The sequence below is a fragment of the Heterodontus francisci genome, chromosome 9 (assembly GCF_036365525.1).
Source record: "Heterodontus francisci isolate sHetFra1 chromosome 9, sHetFra1.hap1, whole genome shotgun sequence".
In the NCBI taxonomy this organism is placed as follows: domain Eukaryota; kingdom Metazoa; phylum Chordata; class Chondrichthyes; order Heterodontiformes; family Heterodontidae; genus Heterodontus; species Heterodontus francisci.
The window spans coordinates 32,400,421-32,419,123 of record NC_090379.1 but is presented as its reverse complement, the minus strand read 5'-3'; the positions used below and the strand labels follow the sequence as shown (position 1 = coordinate 32,419,123).

General features: G+C 42.6%; 1 protein-coding gene across 1 annotated transcript in view; it reads right to left on the bottom strand.

Moving 5' to 3' along the window:
• Nucleotides 1–18,703, bottom strand: part of prima1 (proline rich membrane anchor 1) — a 92,876-nt gene that overhangs the window by 25,090 nt on the left and 49,083 nt on the right. The window contains exon 3 of the mRNA XM_068038268.1: nucleotides 10,295–10,424. Within this exon, the coding sequence (XP_067894369.1) occupies nucleotides 10,295–10,424 (130 nt within the window). The remainder of the gene's footprint in view (nucleotides 1–10,294; nucleotides 10,425–18,703) is intronic.

Here is an 18,703-nt window from a genome sequence, read left to right as displayed (position 1 = left end):
AAAGACAAAGTCAGTTTTTCATAACTCTTCAGAGTTAGTCAGGAATTTGTATCATCACACTTTTGGTGTGCATGACACTGAGCCTCGAAAATATTCAATGGCTCAGCCTCCAATGCTCTCTGGAGAAGAGAATTCCAAAGATTAACGACCCTCTGAGAGAAGAAATTCCTCCTCATCTCCATCTTAAAAGGGAAACCCTTTGTTTTGAAACTGTGCACCCGAGTTCTAGATTCCTCCACGAGAGGAAAAAAACTCTCAGCGTCTACCCTGTCAAGCCCCCTCAGAATCTTATATGTTTCAAGATCACTTCTCATTCTTCCAAACTCCAATGAGTATAGGCTTAACCTGCTCAACCTTTCCTCATTAGACAACCCCTTTATTCCAGGAATCAGCCAAGTGAACCTTCTCTGATCTGCTTCCAATGCAAGTATATCCCTCTTTAGGTAAGGAGACCAAAACTATATGCAGTACTCTTTTTGCAGTCTCACCAATGCCCTGTACAGTTATAGCAAGACTTTCCTACTTTTATATCCATCCCCATTGCAATAAAGGCCGAGAGTAGTAGGGGCGTGGAACGCCCTGCCTGCAACAGTAGTAGACTCGCCAACTTTAAGGGCATTTAAGTGGTCATTGGATAGACATATGGATGAAAATGGAATAGTGTAGGTCAGATGGTTTCACAGGTCGGCGCAACATCGAGGGCCGAAGGGCCTGTACTGCGCTGTAATGTTCTAATTCTAATTCTAATTCCATTTGCCTTCCTGATTACTTGCTGTATGTTCATGCTTTTTTATGATTCATGTACAAAGACACCCAGATCCTTCTGTACTGCCGCATTTTGCAGTCTCTCTCCATGTAAATAATATTCTGTTTTTCTAGTCTTCCTGCCAAAGTGGACAACTTCACACTTTCCAACATCATAGTCCATCTGCCAGATTTTTGCCCACTGACTTAACTTTTCTCAGTCTCTCTGCAGACACTTTGGGCTGGATTTTATGTTGCCGCCACCAAGTGTGGCGGCGGCTGTAAAAGATGGCGGCCCGAACGCGCTGCTTTCGCTCCACTGAGCGGCCGCTATCTTATATGCAGCGCCTCATTAACATGACCAGGGTGGACTACCCCCCCCCTCAACCTCCGATGACGTGGAGGGGGCGGGCGAGGCGGCAACGGCATAAGGCACCACTGTGCCAGTGCCATTTTAAAGGAACAGTGAATTTTAAATTAACAATAATTAATTTAAAAAATCTTTCCTGCCTTTCTCCCACCACCCCCCAATAGCATTACATGTTATTCCTGCCCTTTCTGACCCCACCCCTCCCCCCGAAATACTTACCTTGAATATATAACCTTTCCCCCCAGCAAAGTTCAGAACCTTTTACCTTTACCCCTTCCCATCACCCCATAGACCAATCAAGTAAGTTTGACCCCGCTCCCCGCCTCCTGCACTGGTAAATTTCCCTCCTCCCCCCTCCCCACAGGTGGTGCACCTCATTTCCCCCGGCGGGGATTCAAAGATGCCGCAGTGCCGGCCGCCGGTTGAAGATCACAGTGGCACATCAAGAGGCGACGGGAACTTTATTAATGCAGGCAAGTAAATTAATCTGAATATTTAAATGACGGTCCCACCACCGAGCGGCGGGAAGCGGGCCGCCACAAGGCCTCCCTGCCGCAATCAAAATTGGGATGGGCCCTGCTGGCGTCGAGGTCAGTGGCGTGCCTCATCCGGGGCAATCTTCATGCCCCTCCTGCCACGGATCCTGAAGTCAAGACCCCTATAAAATTCAGCCCTTTGTGTCCTCCTCTTGACTTCCTTTCCTACCTATCTTTGTATTGTCTGCAGAAATCTGACTACAATACACTCGGTGCCTTCATCCAAGTCATTAATATAGATCGTAAATAGTTGAGGCCCTAGCACTGATCCCTGTGGCACTCCACTAGTTGTGGTATGGCACCAAAAAATGTCCCATTTATCCTGACTGTTTCCTGTTAATTAACCAATCCTCTAGCCATGCTAATAAATTACCTCCAACACCATGAGCTCCTATCTTGTGTGCTAACATTTTATGTGGCACCTTATCGAATGCCTTTTGGAAATCCAAATACACTACATCTACTAGTTCCTCTTTATTCACCCTGCTTGTTACATCCTCAAAGAACTCTAATAAATCTGTCAAACAGGATTTCTTTTCATAAAACCATGTTGTCTCTGCCTGATTGCATTATGATTTTCTAAATGTCCTGCTACTACTTCCTTAATAATGGATTCCAGCACTTTTCCAGTGACAGATGTCAGGCTAACTGGCCTATAGTTTCCTGCTTTGCCAACCCTGCCCCCCACCACCACCACTTCCTTGAATAGAGATGTTACATTTGCAGTTTTCCAATCTGCTGGTACCTTTCCAAAATTTAGGAATTTTTCAGAAGATTACAACCAATGCATCTATTTCTGCAGCCACTTCTTTTAAGACCCTAAGATGTTTATATATTTCTTGCTAGTTTACTCCCATAGGCTAATTTCTCCCTCTGTTTTTCAGTCATCCTCTGCTGGTTTCTAAAATTTTCCCAATCTTCTGGCCTTCCACTAATCTTTGCACCATTGTACACCTTTTCTTTCAATTTGATACCATCCTTAACTTCCTTAGTTATCCACGGATGGTGCATCCTTCTCATGGAGTCTTTCTTTCTCAATGGAATATATCCTTGTTGAGAGTTATGAAATATCTCCTTAAATGTCTGCCACTGCTTCTCTACTGTCTCACCTTTAAATTGATTCTCCCAGTCCACTTTAGCCAACTCTCTATTCATACCCCGGTAATTGCCTTTTTAAAAAAGTTTAAGACACTGGTTTCAGACCCAAACTTCTCACGCTCAAACTGAATGTGAAATTCTATCATGTTATGATCACTCTTGCCTAAAGGATCCTTTACTATGAGGTCATTTATTAATCTTGTCTCATTGCACATTACCAGGTCTAAAACAACCTGCTCCTGGGTTGGTTCCAGAACCTATTGTTCTAACAAACTGCCCCTAATGCACTCTATGACGGAGCTACCCCACCTCCTCTCCTTTCTTCCTATCCTTCTGAAATGGCAAATACCCTTGAATATTTAGTTCACAGCCTCGGTCGCCTTGCAATCATGTCTATTTAATGGTTACCATATCATACCCATTTATTTCTATTTGTGCTATCAATTCATCCATCTTGTTACAAATGCTGCATGCATTCCGATAAAGAGCCTTTAATTCTATCATTTCTACCGACTCTGACCTTATTTGCTGCAGCACTCTAATGTTTGTACGCTCTGTCCCTTCCTTTCACACTCTGGTTTTCATTACCAGTATCGCTACCCTACACTATTGCCTTGCCCTTTCTCATTAACTTTCTAAATTTCCCCTCACCTGAACCCTCACCCCCACTATTTAGTTTAAAGCCTTTGCTACAGCCCTAGTTATACAATTCGCCACGACACTGGAGACTTTCAACAAAACCCCACAAATATAACATTTATTTTTCAGGGCCAGATCTGTTGTTCAGCAATTGTTAGTACTCAGATCACTGTTAAAAACTCAGTTACACCTGCTCGAACAAGGTATTTTTTTTTCATCAGGTTTCTGACAACAATTTGAGAACAGAAGAGGGAAAGTTCTCATCGGATCAACTGATTTCAACAATTGCTTGCTCTGCGGGGGGCTGAGGTGGGGAGGGAATCCATAGTGTAGCCTGTGTTGGAGTAGTGAGTAACAGACCTCAACTTCAGGATTTCCACGTTAATCTGTGCTTGTAGTAAATAATGAAGTTGTCGTCAGTTTCAGAGGGGTCATTTTTTTTTAACTCATTCATGGGATGTGGGCATCGCTGGCTAGGCCAGCATTTATTGCCCATTCCTAAGCCAGAGCCTCTTCTTGTTTAAAGGCCACACATGCACTCTCCTTCAAGGATCAATGGATAATAATCAAACATGGAAAATGCACTGATTTTTCTCATCTTCAGCCAAAGGAATCTGAGGTGAATTGTAATACCACTACTGTTGCCCACAGATCAGGTCATTTAGCACAGGGCAGACCTGGAAGTGAATCTGGAAGCTTCACATGGATGTTGCTTAGTATTGAATTAAGCGACGGTTTTATCCATTAGGCTAGGGATAGCTCAGTTCACTACTTAAGGGAAAAAGCATTCTTTCGAAAAGACAAGCCAGATCTGCAACCTAAGCGGACTCGACAGCTGTCACGGCCAGAATCCCACGGTGGCAGAGGATAAAGATTTGTTAAATACTCAACCACAGCTTGCTGAGATGGAGTGATGTGATTATTCCACCCGCCAATAAAGATATACCTCAGAAGGACCAAGTTCAATGTAATCTTTACTGCTCTGCATGAGTGACAACTGGAGAGATTCAAATAGTTGCTTCAACCTGTGAACAGAACCCTTCCATTTGTTACCACTAAGATATAAGGCAGAGGATCTGTCAGGTGTTAGCAGGAGACTGGCTGTACCAGAAATATGGGAGACAACTTGCACCTTGTAGCAATGATATTTAAAGTAGCCTGAGGCAAAATATACTCCATCAAAGCTAAGCAAGAAGGACTACGCTTGAAGCAACATCCTGCAGAAATGTTCTATACAAGCATAGAGAAAAACAGATTAACAATCTATCAACTGCCTGACAAGGTTACTCACATCAATTATTATACCATTAATAGAACTAAATGATTTTAACTAAATGGGAAGGGCATAAAATGGCATAGTCCAAACACAATGCTTTACATTCCCTAGGTAGATAACTATGCTGTGGTAAGCACATCCGCTGCATTTTATCCTTGCGAAAAATGCATGACATAAGTGACATTAATGCCAATTGGAAAATGACAAATATACAAAGTGATCATCTCAATCTCACATTTGTTGTCAAAGTAACAGGCGATGAAGTTGACAGAAGTTGATGTAACTTAATCAGTAATCAACAACAACTTGTGCCATGCCAATAAACTACAGATCAGAAACTCAAATCTTTCAATCAGTTTCAATCTAATCTCTATTCCCAGGTGGAACACAGTGGAATCCATTATTACTAATTCATTGTGGTTTCTGTTATGATTTCAGACAATCAGTTCTTATGCTGGTTAAATAGTAGGCGAATAAACTCTACTGCAATTAAGATGCTGAATGGGGTAATGCTTGGCACTCCACCATGTGATAGAACAGCTCTAGAAGGTATACTTAACTTAGTCTGTCTTACTATTTGTACATCATTGCTTTGCCAAACAAAACTATATATTTTGCAACATGGATTTGATTTCGTCTTTTTCAGCAATTTTGTGAGATGTACAATAGAGAAATAATGTAACACAGTCACAGCGACATATAAAGGAAAACTTGTATTTAAACAGCATCTTTCACAACCAATGGACTTTACAGCTAATTAAGTACTTTTGAAAAGTAGTCACAGTTGTAATGTAGGAATTGTGGCATTTAATTTGCGCACAGCAAGCTCCCACAAATAGCAAAGTGGTAATGGCCAGATAATCTGTTTATGTTGTCGACTGAGGGATAAATATTGGCTAGGACACCGGAGATAACTCCCTTGCTCTTCTTTGAAAGACTGCCATAGGATCATTTACACCCATCTGAGAAGACAGATGCGGCTTCAGTTTACATCGCATCCGAAAGAAGGCACCTCCAATGGTGCAGCACTCCCTCAGTACTGCACTGGAGTGTCAGTCTTGATTTTTGTGCTCAAGTCCTGGAGTAGAACTTAAATGCACAACCCACTGACTCAAAGGCAAGGTACAACCAATTGACACACAAAACCATCATTAGTATCTCCATTTAATTTTGCCTTCCGTCTGCCATCATCACCCTCTACCACCCCATCTCCACTTCTCTTTTCCCTTCAAAGTCTTTGAATGTGCTCTCACCTCCCAATCCTGTGCCCATCTTTTATGGAACTCCATATTTGAATCCCTCCAATCAGGTTACCAAAGTCACAAATGGCAATCTATGTGGCTGTGACAATGATTAAATGTCCCTTTTCCTCCTTTTTGATCTGTCTGCAGCCTTTGACATGACTGGCCACACCACCCTTCTCCAATGCCTTTCCATCATCATCCAGTTTGGTGGGATTGCATTTGCCTAGTTCCATTCTTATCTATCTAAAGGTAGCCAGAGAATCACCTTTTTTTTTAGAGATACAGCACTGAAACAGGCCCTTCGGCCCACCGAGTCTGTGCCGACCATCAACCACCCATTTATACTAATCCTACACTAATCCCATATTCCTACCACATCCCCACCTGTCCCTATATTTTCCCTACCACCTACCTATACTAGGGGCAATTTCTAATGGCCAATTTACCGATCAACCTGCAAGTCTTTGGCATGTGGGAGGAAACCGGAGCACCTGGAGGAAACCCACACAGACACAGGGAGAACTTGCAAACTCCACACAGGCAGTACCCGGAATTGAACCCGGTTCGCTGGAGCTGTGAGGATGCGGTGCTAACCACTGCGCCACTGTGCCGCCCTAATGGCTTCTCATCCTACTTCTACACCATACCTCCCAGTGATCTATCCTTGCCCCCTCCTATTTCTCACCTACATGCTTTTCCTCTGCTCCTTCAAAAAAGTGTCAGTTTTCACATTAATGCTGATGACACACAGCCTTAGCTCGCTATCACCTTTCTCGACCCCTCCACTATCACTTAAATTGTCAGACTGCAAGACCAACATATCGTACTGGATGAGCAGAAATTTCCTCCAATTAAATACTGGGAAGACTGAAGCCATTATCTGTGGTTCCTGTGGCAAACTCCGTACCCCAACAGTCGACTCTATCCCTCTCCCTGGCAAATGTCTGAGGCTGAGTCAGAATGTTCGCAACCTTGGTGTCATGTCTGACTCCAAGATGAGCTTCCGGCCACATATTCATGCCATCATCAACAGTGCCTATTCCAACCACATATTCATGCCATCACTAAGAGTGCCTATTCCCACCTCAATAGTGTTGGCCACATGCTATTGAAATATCCATGCCTTTGTTCTCTCTAGACTTGACTGTCCCAATGCACTCTTAGCCAGTTTCCCTCAGTCTACCCTCTGCATACTGAGATCATCCAAAACTCTGCTGCCCATGCTCCTAACACACACCAAATGTAGTTCACCCATTACGCCTGTGCTCACTGAACTGTGTTGGCTCCTGGTTAAGCAACACCTTGATTTTAAAGTTCTCATTCTTGTATTCAAATCACTCCTTGGCCTCATCTTTCCCTATCGTTGCAATCTCCTCCAGCCATAAAACTCTCAGGGATATCTGTGCTCCTTTAATTCTGGCCTGTTAAGCATTCCCAATATTAATCTCTCCACCACTGGTGTCCGTGCCTTCAGCTGCCAAGGCCCTCAGCTCTGGAATTCACTCCCTAAACTCCTCCACCTCTCTTTTCTCCTTTAAGAAGCTCATTAAAACCTACCTCATTGGCCAAGCTTTTAGTCATATGCCCTAATATCTCCTTATATGGCTTGGTGTCAAATTTTGCTTAATAATGCTGCTTTGAAGTCCCTTGGAATATTTTATGATGTTAAAGGCACTCTATAAGTTGTTGTTCAAGTTCTCAATTTTTTGATCTGCCCATCACAGAATGTATTTGTGTTTGCGCAGATTGGTAAAAAGAAAATATATATTTATCTAACACCAGATACAAATGAGCTAGCAAACTATCTTAACAAATGGGAGGGAACAGCCAGCCATGCAGAGGTTGGCAATAGTCTTTAGGATTGTTGTGGACCCAGGAGGAGCAGATGTGTTTCTCCCAGAACAACCCCAGCTTCTTCAGTCTCTCCACAAAACTGAAGTCCCTCATCCCTAGTACCATTCTAGTAAATTTAGGGCGGCACAGTGGCGCAGTGGTTAGCACCGCAGCCTCACAGCTCCAGGGACCCGGGTTCGATTCCAGGTACTGCCTGTGTGGAGTTTGCAAGTTCTCCCTGTGTCTGCGTGGGTTTTCTCCGGGTGCTCCGGTTTCCTCCCACAAGCCAAAAGACTTGCAGGTTGATAGGTAAATTGGCCATTATAAATTGTCACTAGTGTAGGTAGGTGGTAGGGAAATATAGGGACAGGTGGGGATGTTTGGTAGGAATATGGGATTAGTGTAGGATTAGTATAAATGGGTGGTTGATGTTCGGCACAGACTCGGTGGGCCGAAGGGCCTGTTTCAGTGCTGTATCTCTAATCTAAACCTTTTCTGCACCCTCTCTAAGGCCTTGACATCCTTTCTAAAGTGCAATGCCCAGAATTGACTATAATGGCCAGAATTTAACAGTGAAGTTGTGGCCTTTGCTGGGCCTGAAAGCCATTTTGTATGGCTCAGGCTCTTAACTGGCTTCAGTCAGGGCTTCTGACCCTCTGAGGCAGGAAATCCCGCCTCCAAGAGCTGCAGGCTAAACAGAGGGCCGGCAGCTCTTCAGTCCCAGCAGCGCCATCGGGAGCAGTGGCCACTGCTGGGACTGCACCCAGTGAGACAAGCCACCATGGACCCCGGCCTGGGAACAGGAAAGTGGGGTTATATATCACTGGGGACAAGTGGCTAGACCCCAGTAAAGGGGGAGGGGGGTGGCAGTGGTTGGAGTTTTAGTGGGAGCATCCCATGTTGCTGGGGGGTCACTTACGTGAGGCGCCGGGGCCATCAGGAAGGCCCCCCCCATCAGCCCGCAAGGGGGCCACCAGGTATTACTGGGTGGCCTCCTCAAGTGCTGAAGTGCCCGTCTGTCGCTGGTAAAATACCAGCGACAGCTGGAAGAGGCCCATAAGTAGCCATCAATTGGCCACTTAAGAGCCTCAATTGAACTAAGGGCAGGCTGTCACCTTCCCCGCCACTGGTAAAATAGCAGCGGGGGCAGGTAGGCGACGGGCATGGCCCCCTCCCTCCTGACAATTTTACACGGCAACCCCCCCTCCCACCTCCTAGCCAGCTCTGGTTGTGAGAGAGTGTTAAATTCCAGCCAATATTCCAGCTGAGGCCTAACCAGTGTTTTATAAAGATTTAGCATAACTTCCTTGCTTTTGTACTCTAAACCTCTATTAATAAAGCCAAGGATCCCAAGATCATGAAAAGTGCTTTATAAAAGCAAGTCTATCTTTTTTTAAAGTAGACAAATAATTTTCATGGCTAGATTCAAAAAAGTTGTAACCTCAAAAAAATTAAATATAATGCATTTTTATGATGTTTCTATTGTTTGTGAGATTACTCAATAATATCTGCCGTGTTATTACACTGTGTGATATTAGTAGGAAATGTGTTTATGCAGTTGCAAGAGATTCTTCAGCCAGTTATTTCAACAGAAGTGAAGTTAATTAAAATAATTAAAAGAAATTGGCTACTTTCTTCATTAGGCAAGAAGAAAAGACTTTCATACAAATGTGTTATACACATTAGTCACTAATATTGTACGGAGCGATTTCAACCCATTTGCATATTATCCCTCCAAAACGTGTATCTTGCATTATTCTTCGACACCATATACTCCAGCAACCTTCAAAAAATACTCACTCCTCAAAATTATGCAGTGAGGTACAAATGTGCAAGTGATTATTGGCATCTAATTCTTCTCTATTTAAGTGCAATTGCTAATCCATTTAAATTCCGGAAGTTGGTACCTCATGGTACAGTTAGTCTGCAGTATATATCATATGATGCTGCCAGTCCTTTTGTGAAAAATCAGCAGAAGTTATAGCTGATCAGCAAAAATTTAATAGGACCACTTTGCAAAGCTTCACTGCAGCTGGACTTGAACATAGATCTTCAAGTTATTAGTTACATTGCAGCATGTTCCTGTAAAAATCACTCCAACCAACAAGATATATAACCATCAGAATACTACAATCTCTCCATTGAATAACTGAATCACTTACACTATAGATTATACAAAAATAAAAAGCACTACGGATGGAGTTAAAGGCAGCAGTTGTTCAACTTTTGCAGTTCAAGTAGTGTTCATAAACTTGCTCTTCTAGTGAATATAGAACATTTTAAAAACTTTAACTACAAAATCTGTATTCTACATTTTCTCCTTAACACTTCATACTAAGCAGTGATGACTATTTTATGGTAACTGTAAAATCCACAGTGCAGGCATGTCAGGTCTAACTATCATTTATAAAGGGATGTTTTGGTTTGGTTTTTATGCAAATTGACTGGTGAAATGACAGGAAGACAAAATCACAAGAAGAAATCCCCACAGTAAACCAACAGAACACTCACATCAGCCAAATTGGTCCACAGAATATGAAAAGTTTAGGCTTACCTTTTTATTGCTTTGTAGCAGATAATTACAGCTACCACCAGGAAAGCAAGCGTTGTACAACCCACTACAACTAAAATGACCATGTCCGTCCACCAAGGTTTTAATGGGGAATAATCTGTTGGTTTTACAGCTGTATCAAAAAGAAAAAAATATATTGGAGTTTTTTTGTATATTATGAATTCACACTCATTTGATAAATATTGGGAAATAAATAAGAACATTACATCTCTCCCAACTCACAGCATTTGACAGCAATGAACATATAGGGCTGAATTTTATTCTGGCGACAGAGGTCCCGGGGGTGGGCTAGAATGCGGGTTAAAGACCCCGCCTCAGTCCTCTGTCTGATTCCTGTTGCTATCACATGGCAGGCAGCCAATTAACTGCCCGTCATCAGGGACACTGCCCCTTTAAGGGACGAACTCCTGCCTCCAGAGCTGCCAGCCAATCAGAAGGCCGGCAGCTCTGCAGTGCCAGCAGCAAAACCAGGAGCGGTGCAGTCCTTAAGAATGGAGGAAACCCCGGGAGAGGTGAGTGGGGTCAGGATCGCAGGGCCATTTAGGCAGGCCCTGGCGACAGGGTGGGGTGGGAAGGGAGAGGAACTTCGTGGGGGAGCAGCCATCACTGCTGGTGGGGGAGGGCCCTCCAGGAACCCTAGATTGCCATCACATAATGGCCCACCCCTGACCCCACTAGAAGGCCACCAGCCGTGACCTGGCTGTGTCTCCCTGCGGCGGCGGCAGGCCACTCTGCCTTCAATATAATTGAAGTGGAGGTGAGAAGAGGTCCTGAAGTGGCCCATTAATCAATTGGCCTGGGGCAGGAAGGCCATCCTCAGTCTTCACCACCCTAGACAAAATGGTAGGGCACCAGGGCAACATCGGGAGCGGCGCCCCCTGCCATTTTGTTTGCCCCTCTGCCTCCGTGCCCATTTCCAAGGGCCGAATAAAATCTTGCCCACAATTTCTCAAGATAGCCATAGAATGGTTAATGCCAGGCTCTGCGGACTATACAATTACTGCCATTTTACCACAATTTGAATGACATTGTTGTACAGTACAGCTATGAAGCATATCAGTCGGTTCTTTTTTTTTGCAAAGTTTGTCTTTCTTTTGATTTTTTTTGGAAATGTCACAGCAGTATTTTTTATACAATGGCTAACGTGGCATGGAATTTGTTTGTTCACTATTTTAATAATGTCGTTAACCTGACAATTATTTTAAACTGGTAAATGACTTCATTAAAACACTAAACAGAAGAATTCAATTCCAAGAATGTATAAATGCAAATGAAATGATTGAGGGAACTAATTTTTGTGCTCAAGTGAGGAAGCTGAATTAACATGCAACACTGAAATAATACAGTTGTTGAAGCACTCTGATTAAAAATAAAATTTCTCTGGGGCTCCATTCATTTCATTCAAACTGTCAGGCTCAGCATATCCTCCAAATCAGCCCTCACAATATCATCAACACTCACTTTTAAAAAAAATCTAAATCAGATGAAATAGACCGAAGATTTTTTTATTTGTGTGACATTGCTTGTAGAGCCATATTGTTTTAGGATCAATTGTTACTAAGTTATACCTAATAGTTCATCTTATTGTATTAATTCAGACATTAGGAAAAGGGTCTTGACCTGACATTTGTCATTAGGTTATACAGTCACAAACTGCATCAAGCTGAGTCCATTTGGAAGTAACCACACAGAAATTCTGAAACAGGTTAAACGAGTTACAAAACATATTAGTATTCCAGAATTATCCATTTCTCTCTCCAACTTGTCTCTGTCATTGTTTTAGTGCAATAATTAGACATTTGAAAATATTAATCTTCATATTATGTGCATTAGAGACTCAGGGCTGGATTTTACCTTAGGCGGACGGGAATTCGCCACCGACGTAAAAGTCAGTGGCTAACCCACTTCGGCTTAGCCCAGGGATCCGTCCCACATTTTACGGGTCCCTGGGCTTTAACTGTCCCTTGAGGGAGGAGGTCCCACCTCAGTGAGCTGCCAGCCAATCAGCGGGCCGGCAGCTCTTAGTCCCAGCAGCGCCACCGGGAGTGGTGCACACTACTGCAGCCCAGCCGACACCATGGAGCCTAGAGATGAGGTAAATTGGGCATGCTTCACCAGGGGATCAGTCCTTCCCTGGTGAGGCTGGAGCGGTCATTTGGGGGGAGGGGAGGGGGGGGGGGGTGTCTTGGGTCCCGGGGGTGGGTTGGGAGGCAGGAGCGGCCCTCAATCAGGCACCCTGTGCCCGACTGCCAGGGACATACTCCCAAGGTGTGGAAAGGCCGGCAGCTATCGTTGGGCGGCCTTTCACGTCTCCAGCACACCCGCTTGCCATGGGTAAAATACCCGTGGAGACGGGTGCGGGCCTTTAAGTGGCCACTTAAGGGCCTTGATTGGCCTTGGGCAGGCAGGCCGTTTCCCCCCACCGTAAAGTCGACCGGAGGCGGGATGGGTAGGCCTCCCGGAGCCTCCGCGCCTTACGCTGCCCCCACGCCACCAACTGACCCGCTGGGGCTGCGTAAAATTCAGCCCTCAAAGTCAACAATATTCTTTGGTCTAGAGGCCTCTTACTTGCACATGTTTGCAACTGACAACTGAAATCGGAAATACTGCTGAGTATTAGTTTGTTACACTGTGTATAAAGTATACATACTTGTGCAGGAGTCTAAAGTTGAAGTTAAATTGTAATTCTTAATTTGATTCTTATGTAGTACTGATGGTGAAGCTGTTTCTTTAATGTACCAAAGAACCTACAATAAAAATTGACAATGGAGAATTCTTCAGAATTATGCCTTTCTATATATTTTAAACTTAATTATTATAAGCTTATTTTAAAAATGTGTTGCACACCTTATATATTTTTTATATATATTTCATATCTCATTCCTACCCTTTATATGTAGAATCTGCATTCAAAAATTGCACATCAAATAATAGATTTTATTTTAAATTTTTGTAGACTCAAACAGACTGATATAAACCAATTTCCATCCACAGCATCCATGCATCAGATTGTTGCCTAAAATGTATTACTAATATCAGATTAAGGGAGCAGCGTTAAGTCTCTTGTGACCTGACTCTTTGAAATGTGAAGGTAATTTTTTAAAGGTATAATAAGTGCATGCATGGCACAAGCTGAACTCTTCTGGCTTACAGCACATGTATGCACATTTCCAATCTAAGAGACCACACAAGAGATTTTTGCAGTCTCTGATCCTTTCTGAAAGCTATTGGTCACGTTATCATTCTGAGATAAGGTAAATGATTGTGCTGCGTGACAGAATTAGGAAACCAACTGCTAAAATATAAATTTAGGAAATTTATTGCAGAAGTAAAATTGCTTAAGAAATACATTGGAATATTGCTAATATTATGAGGAAGAGAGGAACGATAAGAAGCCTTTCAGCCAGTGATTTTTTTTTCTTCAAAAAAGCATTTAAATTATTGTAAACATATTAAGGTTATTAGTGTAAACTAAGTGTTAACTTAAAAAGTTATAATCAACTCGTCTGATTCCTTGCACCTCACGATTCCCAGAAGCAGTAAGTACAATATCATGCATACCTAGCAACAACCTCAAAACCAAATTGGAGCAGAAGGATTCAATTTCCACCTAATGAATCAGATGTTTCTGACACATACAGGGATACTATTAGCACATCATTCTCATTATTGATTCAATAGTCTAGTGATCTGCCAGAATCTGTATTGTAGTGTTTTATTCAAATCTTGTTTTATTGAGGGAAAGAAACTATGAATTCCTATAGTGCTGAGTGAGGGAAAATGCCTTCATCTCAATCGTTGCATCAGTGTTCTGAATGCATAACAAGCATTCATTTTTAATAATTTGCCTACATTACAGCAAATACCTGAGAGAGAGCTCTAAGACAAAGTGAAGTCTTAAAGTAACTCACATTAAGCAACTTGTAATTTCTTCAAAAATACCTGAATGGTGTTAACTTCAGATCATCTCAGATTTATTTAAAATGCATGGCCAGTTCCTTTAAAAACAGCATAGTGCAAGCATGGAGCAACAAATGTCCCCTGGTGCACATATAGTGCAATTTTACCCATCTCACTGTATATATTTCCACTTTAACGGCAGTGAGCAAGTGACTGCCATTATTTGAAGTGATAGCAAAAAAAGTTCTCAATTAAGAGTTTGTTACGACCAGGTGAGAAAGGTGTCTAGGGGTCCCTTTCCGTCTTCATCTGGTCTTACTGTAACAGGATTTTGTTTTAAACACACTGCGTTTTGAGCTGCCCCTTGGTGAATCCTTGTTCACCGCTTTCCAATGATAAGACAAAGAAATGAGCACAAACAGGTTTCCTTAGGTTTAAAGAAGAAAAGTGAAATTTATTAAAACTTAAACTCTAATTCAGTTAACGCCTATGGATACATGCCATGCCCCACGCCAGCAGGCATATGCGATATGCACATGCAAACAGAGACAGAAAAGAGAAGAAAAATAGTGGACAGGTTTGAGGTAATCTCTGAAGAGGGTTTTTTTTCCTGTACTTTGAGCTCGCTGTAGAGTCTTTGACTGTAGGTAGGTCTTGCTTTACGTTGGGGCCCAGTATTCTTCTTAAACCTTGTTCACTGTAGGAGAGTTTTCTCTCTTGGGGTTCATATGTCTTCAATGGTTTCCAAAGCTGGTGAGAGCGAGATGAGAGCAGACAGGAGAGAGGTCTTTTCAGTCCAGGAGCAAACAGCTTTCTGAGTTTTAAAACTCTGTAGCGAGTTCAAATAAAAAAAACTCCAACAGCCAGTTTGTCATGTGACTAAACTGGTCTGACCACTTCTGTTTGTGTATTCAGCCATCTTAGCAGTTAACCTGGAATGCCAGCCTCTCCACCTTCAATGTCTGATAATCAAAAGTCCATTGTGAATTAAATTGGAGCAGGGAGTGGCCCCTTTGTCCTTTCCAAGTACTATCTGTTACTATGCAAAAATGTCTTTCCAGTCAAGGGTTTGGTGATTTTTTTAAAAACAAGTTCTTTCTTTACTTCAGTAACAGTTTAAAAAAATCAATGTTCATGTGGCGATCCTAATGTGTCTCATTCTTGGCAGGTGGGGGCCTGCATGGCAAGTTAAAAAAAAACTGCCGTAGATGTACCTGAGATGGCAGTTTCATTTGTCTAATACAGCGTGCATCTGATCTGGTGGAGATAAAAATAAGGAGGTTTCTTTAAGGAGCTGGCAATTCACTCCAACAGTTTACCATCCAAGTAAAAGGTGAAAATGTTCCATATAGTTAACACACAACGAAGGGGAGTTCAGGGCTAACTAGCATTTTTAGGAAAACTTGTTCAAAAGATGAAACCAGCTGTGACAAGATGAAATAACGAACACATATTAGAAGTATAAGTGACCTTAAAAGAGGTTTGGAACTGGATGCATAAACACTACTGTAGTAAATTGAAATCTGGGAGTTTTGCCAGGATAAATGTCTTCAGGACAGGGTATTTAATCTTGTAAAAGTTGTTATTGGTATACGAGGCAACAGACTAAAACAAATGATAAAGCAGACCAGCGCTTGCTTTAGCCTGAAGGTTTAAAACACACAAGAACTGCAAGAACAATCAACATAGCAGCATCTGTATGAAATTTTCTTCATCTCATTTAATCATACACTTTACAATAAATAATTAAATACAAAGCTTGGCTGAAAGGGAAAGGGTATTTTACTGCCAGCTGAACTGTAATAGTTTCAACTATGCTTAACTATCTGAGATTAGTCTTAATTTTGTTACAGTTGTCTAGCATTTTAAGTGGGTTAACATCTCAACTAAAACATCAGAGAGGAATTTCAGACAAATGAGTTCAGCCTTCGAAAGTGAACCTCCCATGGTGTACTTTCACAACCTAGGTTTTTTCTGCTACATGTAAACTCTTAAATCTGTCCAATGACAGATAATGCCAAGTACAGTTATTGCTCCAATAGGTATAGGAGTACAATATTAGTTAAACTATAAAAAAAGTCATATAAATGATAATTAATACACCACCACCATTATTTTAGGTGCCTAACTGGAAAACAATGGAGGCTAAATTGGACTAAGGCTCTCAGATGGGGTCCAAGATGCCCACGCACACTTCCAATAGGAAGTGCACTTGATGCCATCTTGGTAAAGGGACTTTCTGCACATATGCCTCACGACCGCTGGCAGCATGCAGAGCAGCAAGATGACTGGAAAACACTGCTGCTATTTTCCAACTCCCTGCTGCATACAACGCCCTGTCTTAATCTTGCACAGCAGAACGGGATGTTAAATGGAATGAAGGACCCCAACCGGAGCTAATTCCAGGAATTATGAAGTACTTACAGGTTACTTGTATTATTTCTTCTGGCTGCTTGTGCAATTGTAGGTATTTTGAAGGTTTCTTATACTTGGCTCTCTCGCATGTTCAGCCATTTTTCAATATATTACAGCACAAATTCAGTTGACAAAGAATTCTTGCTACTTCTTGCAGCCATAATGCACCATCCTTTTTAGTGGTGCAGCCTTTCAGCAGCATTAGCCACCCATGATGTTGGACCCCCTGCTGATGCGTGCAGCCAATGAACAGCACGGGTAGCACTGACTGCACAGAACAATCATATAAAACACAAGACATGAAGTTAATATGTTATCTGCAACGCAACGAACAGTTGTGGGTTAATTGCCCACGATCTCCGCACCTGTTTTCAGGAGTTATCCAATTTAACCCCCAGTAACTCTACATTCAGTGAAGTCACATATTCTTTATTAATTATTTCCTTGCAATCAGGACAGGAAAATTGAAATGAAGTCACTTACGTCACCTGTCAATTATTTCCAGAAACTTTGTACCATTTTCACCGAAATTGCGAGTAGCACAGCGACAAAAGTTTTTTGAGGTATTACTTAAAACAAAATTAAAACACTTAACTTTCGTCATCAGCTGCAGGAACTGCTGAAGAATCCTGAGCGGAGGAACCCTAACATGTCCCCCACTCATGGCTGATAAATTTGTCAGTGTGGTCCTTTAACATGTGGTAAACCCTTCATTTACGCCTGCAACTTGCCCGACAGGAGATGTCAATTTCAGGCTGCTAAGCACCACCAGTCAGGGCAGTCCTGGAAGAGAGGGTGGAGTGAGCTAAGGGGGCTGATTTTTGCTTGCACTATTCTATCCGGCATTCCATTCCATCTTTTGATCATTCTTTATGTGAAGAAAAGTTCCTTGAAAGGCAAACCAAGAACATAAATTCTTTGACGTTATGGTATGATTGGCTCCTTTAAAATAAAAAGAGTAAACCATGAACATAGTCTCTTTTACTCAAGAGTCAGTGGTTATTTCCTTTCATCATCATTGGAAATGGATACACATAAGGTAATAATTGGTTTCCTTAAGGGTTTTTAGAGACCAAATCCAGAGGAAAAACACTTGAACATATTAAGAATAAACCGTGGCTTGGAAATAAGGTTCTTGTGAAACCATTTTTGCAGTCACTCTCAGACTTGTTTTATCAAAAAACTTTGTCAAGGTTTTCTTAACCTGACTTTGAATATTAGCTCTGCCATTAAAGTTTGAAGGCTAAGCAATCAAAATGTCCAGTAGTGTAACAAAAATGTCCTGAGAATTCCGGTCATTCAATACTATATGCAAAGTATACTGCTTAATATGCTGACGCACATAATGGGCCGAATTTTAACAGCGCGCTGCTGGTCTTGGCGACAAGCTCAAAAAATGGCAGCCCGCCTGTGCAGGCCGCACGCCAAAGAGCCACCGCGATCTTAAGCGTGGCAGATCATTTAAACAGCTGGGTCGGCCCGCGCCATCTTTAAAGAGCAGCCAGCCCTGCTGGCATATTTAAATCTTTAAAGTAAGATTCCCCAACATTAAATAAATAAATTTATTATGCCCCTTTCCAACCACCACCCCCAAAAAATTATAATAACTATTTGCCCTCCTCCCCCCCAAAAGTCTTACCTTTTACATCTGACCTTCCCCCCCCTACAAACTGCACAAAGTTTAAGTTTCAACCCTTCCCACCTTCCCCTACACGCATTATGTTTATTTGACCCGTCCCTCCCACTCCCGCACTGACAAACTTACCTCCTCCTTCCCACCAATGTGGTGGTTCGTTTCCCCACATGACGATCTGAAGGCACGGCAGTGCCGGCTGCTGTGCCGACGATGGTGGCGGGCCCTCAAGATCTCAGGTTAAGTATATTTAAATTTATTAATTTTAATATTTAAATTGTGGTCCTGTCACCGAGCAGCGGGGGAGCCGCCTTGGAGCCTCGCCGCCGCCAGGAAGATCGGGCCGGGCCCTCACAGCATCAAGGTCTGTGGTGGGCCTCATCCGGAGCCATCTTAGGTGCCCCCCACACCACAGAAGCTGACGCCTGGGGGAGAACAAACTC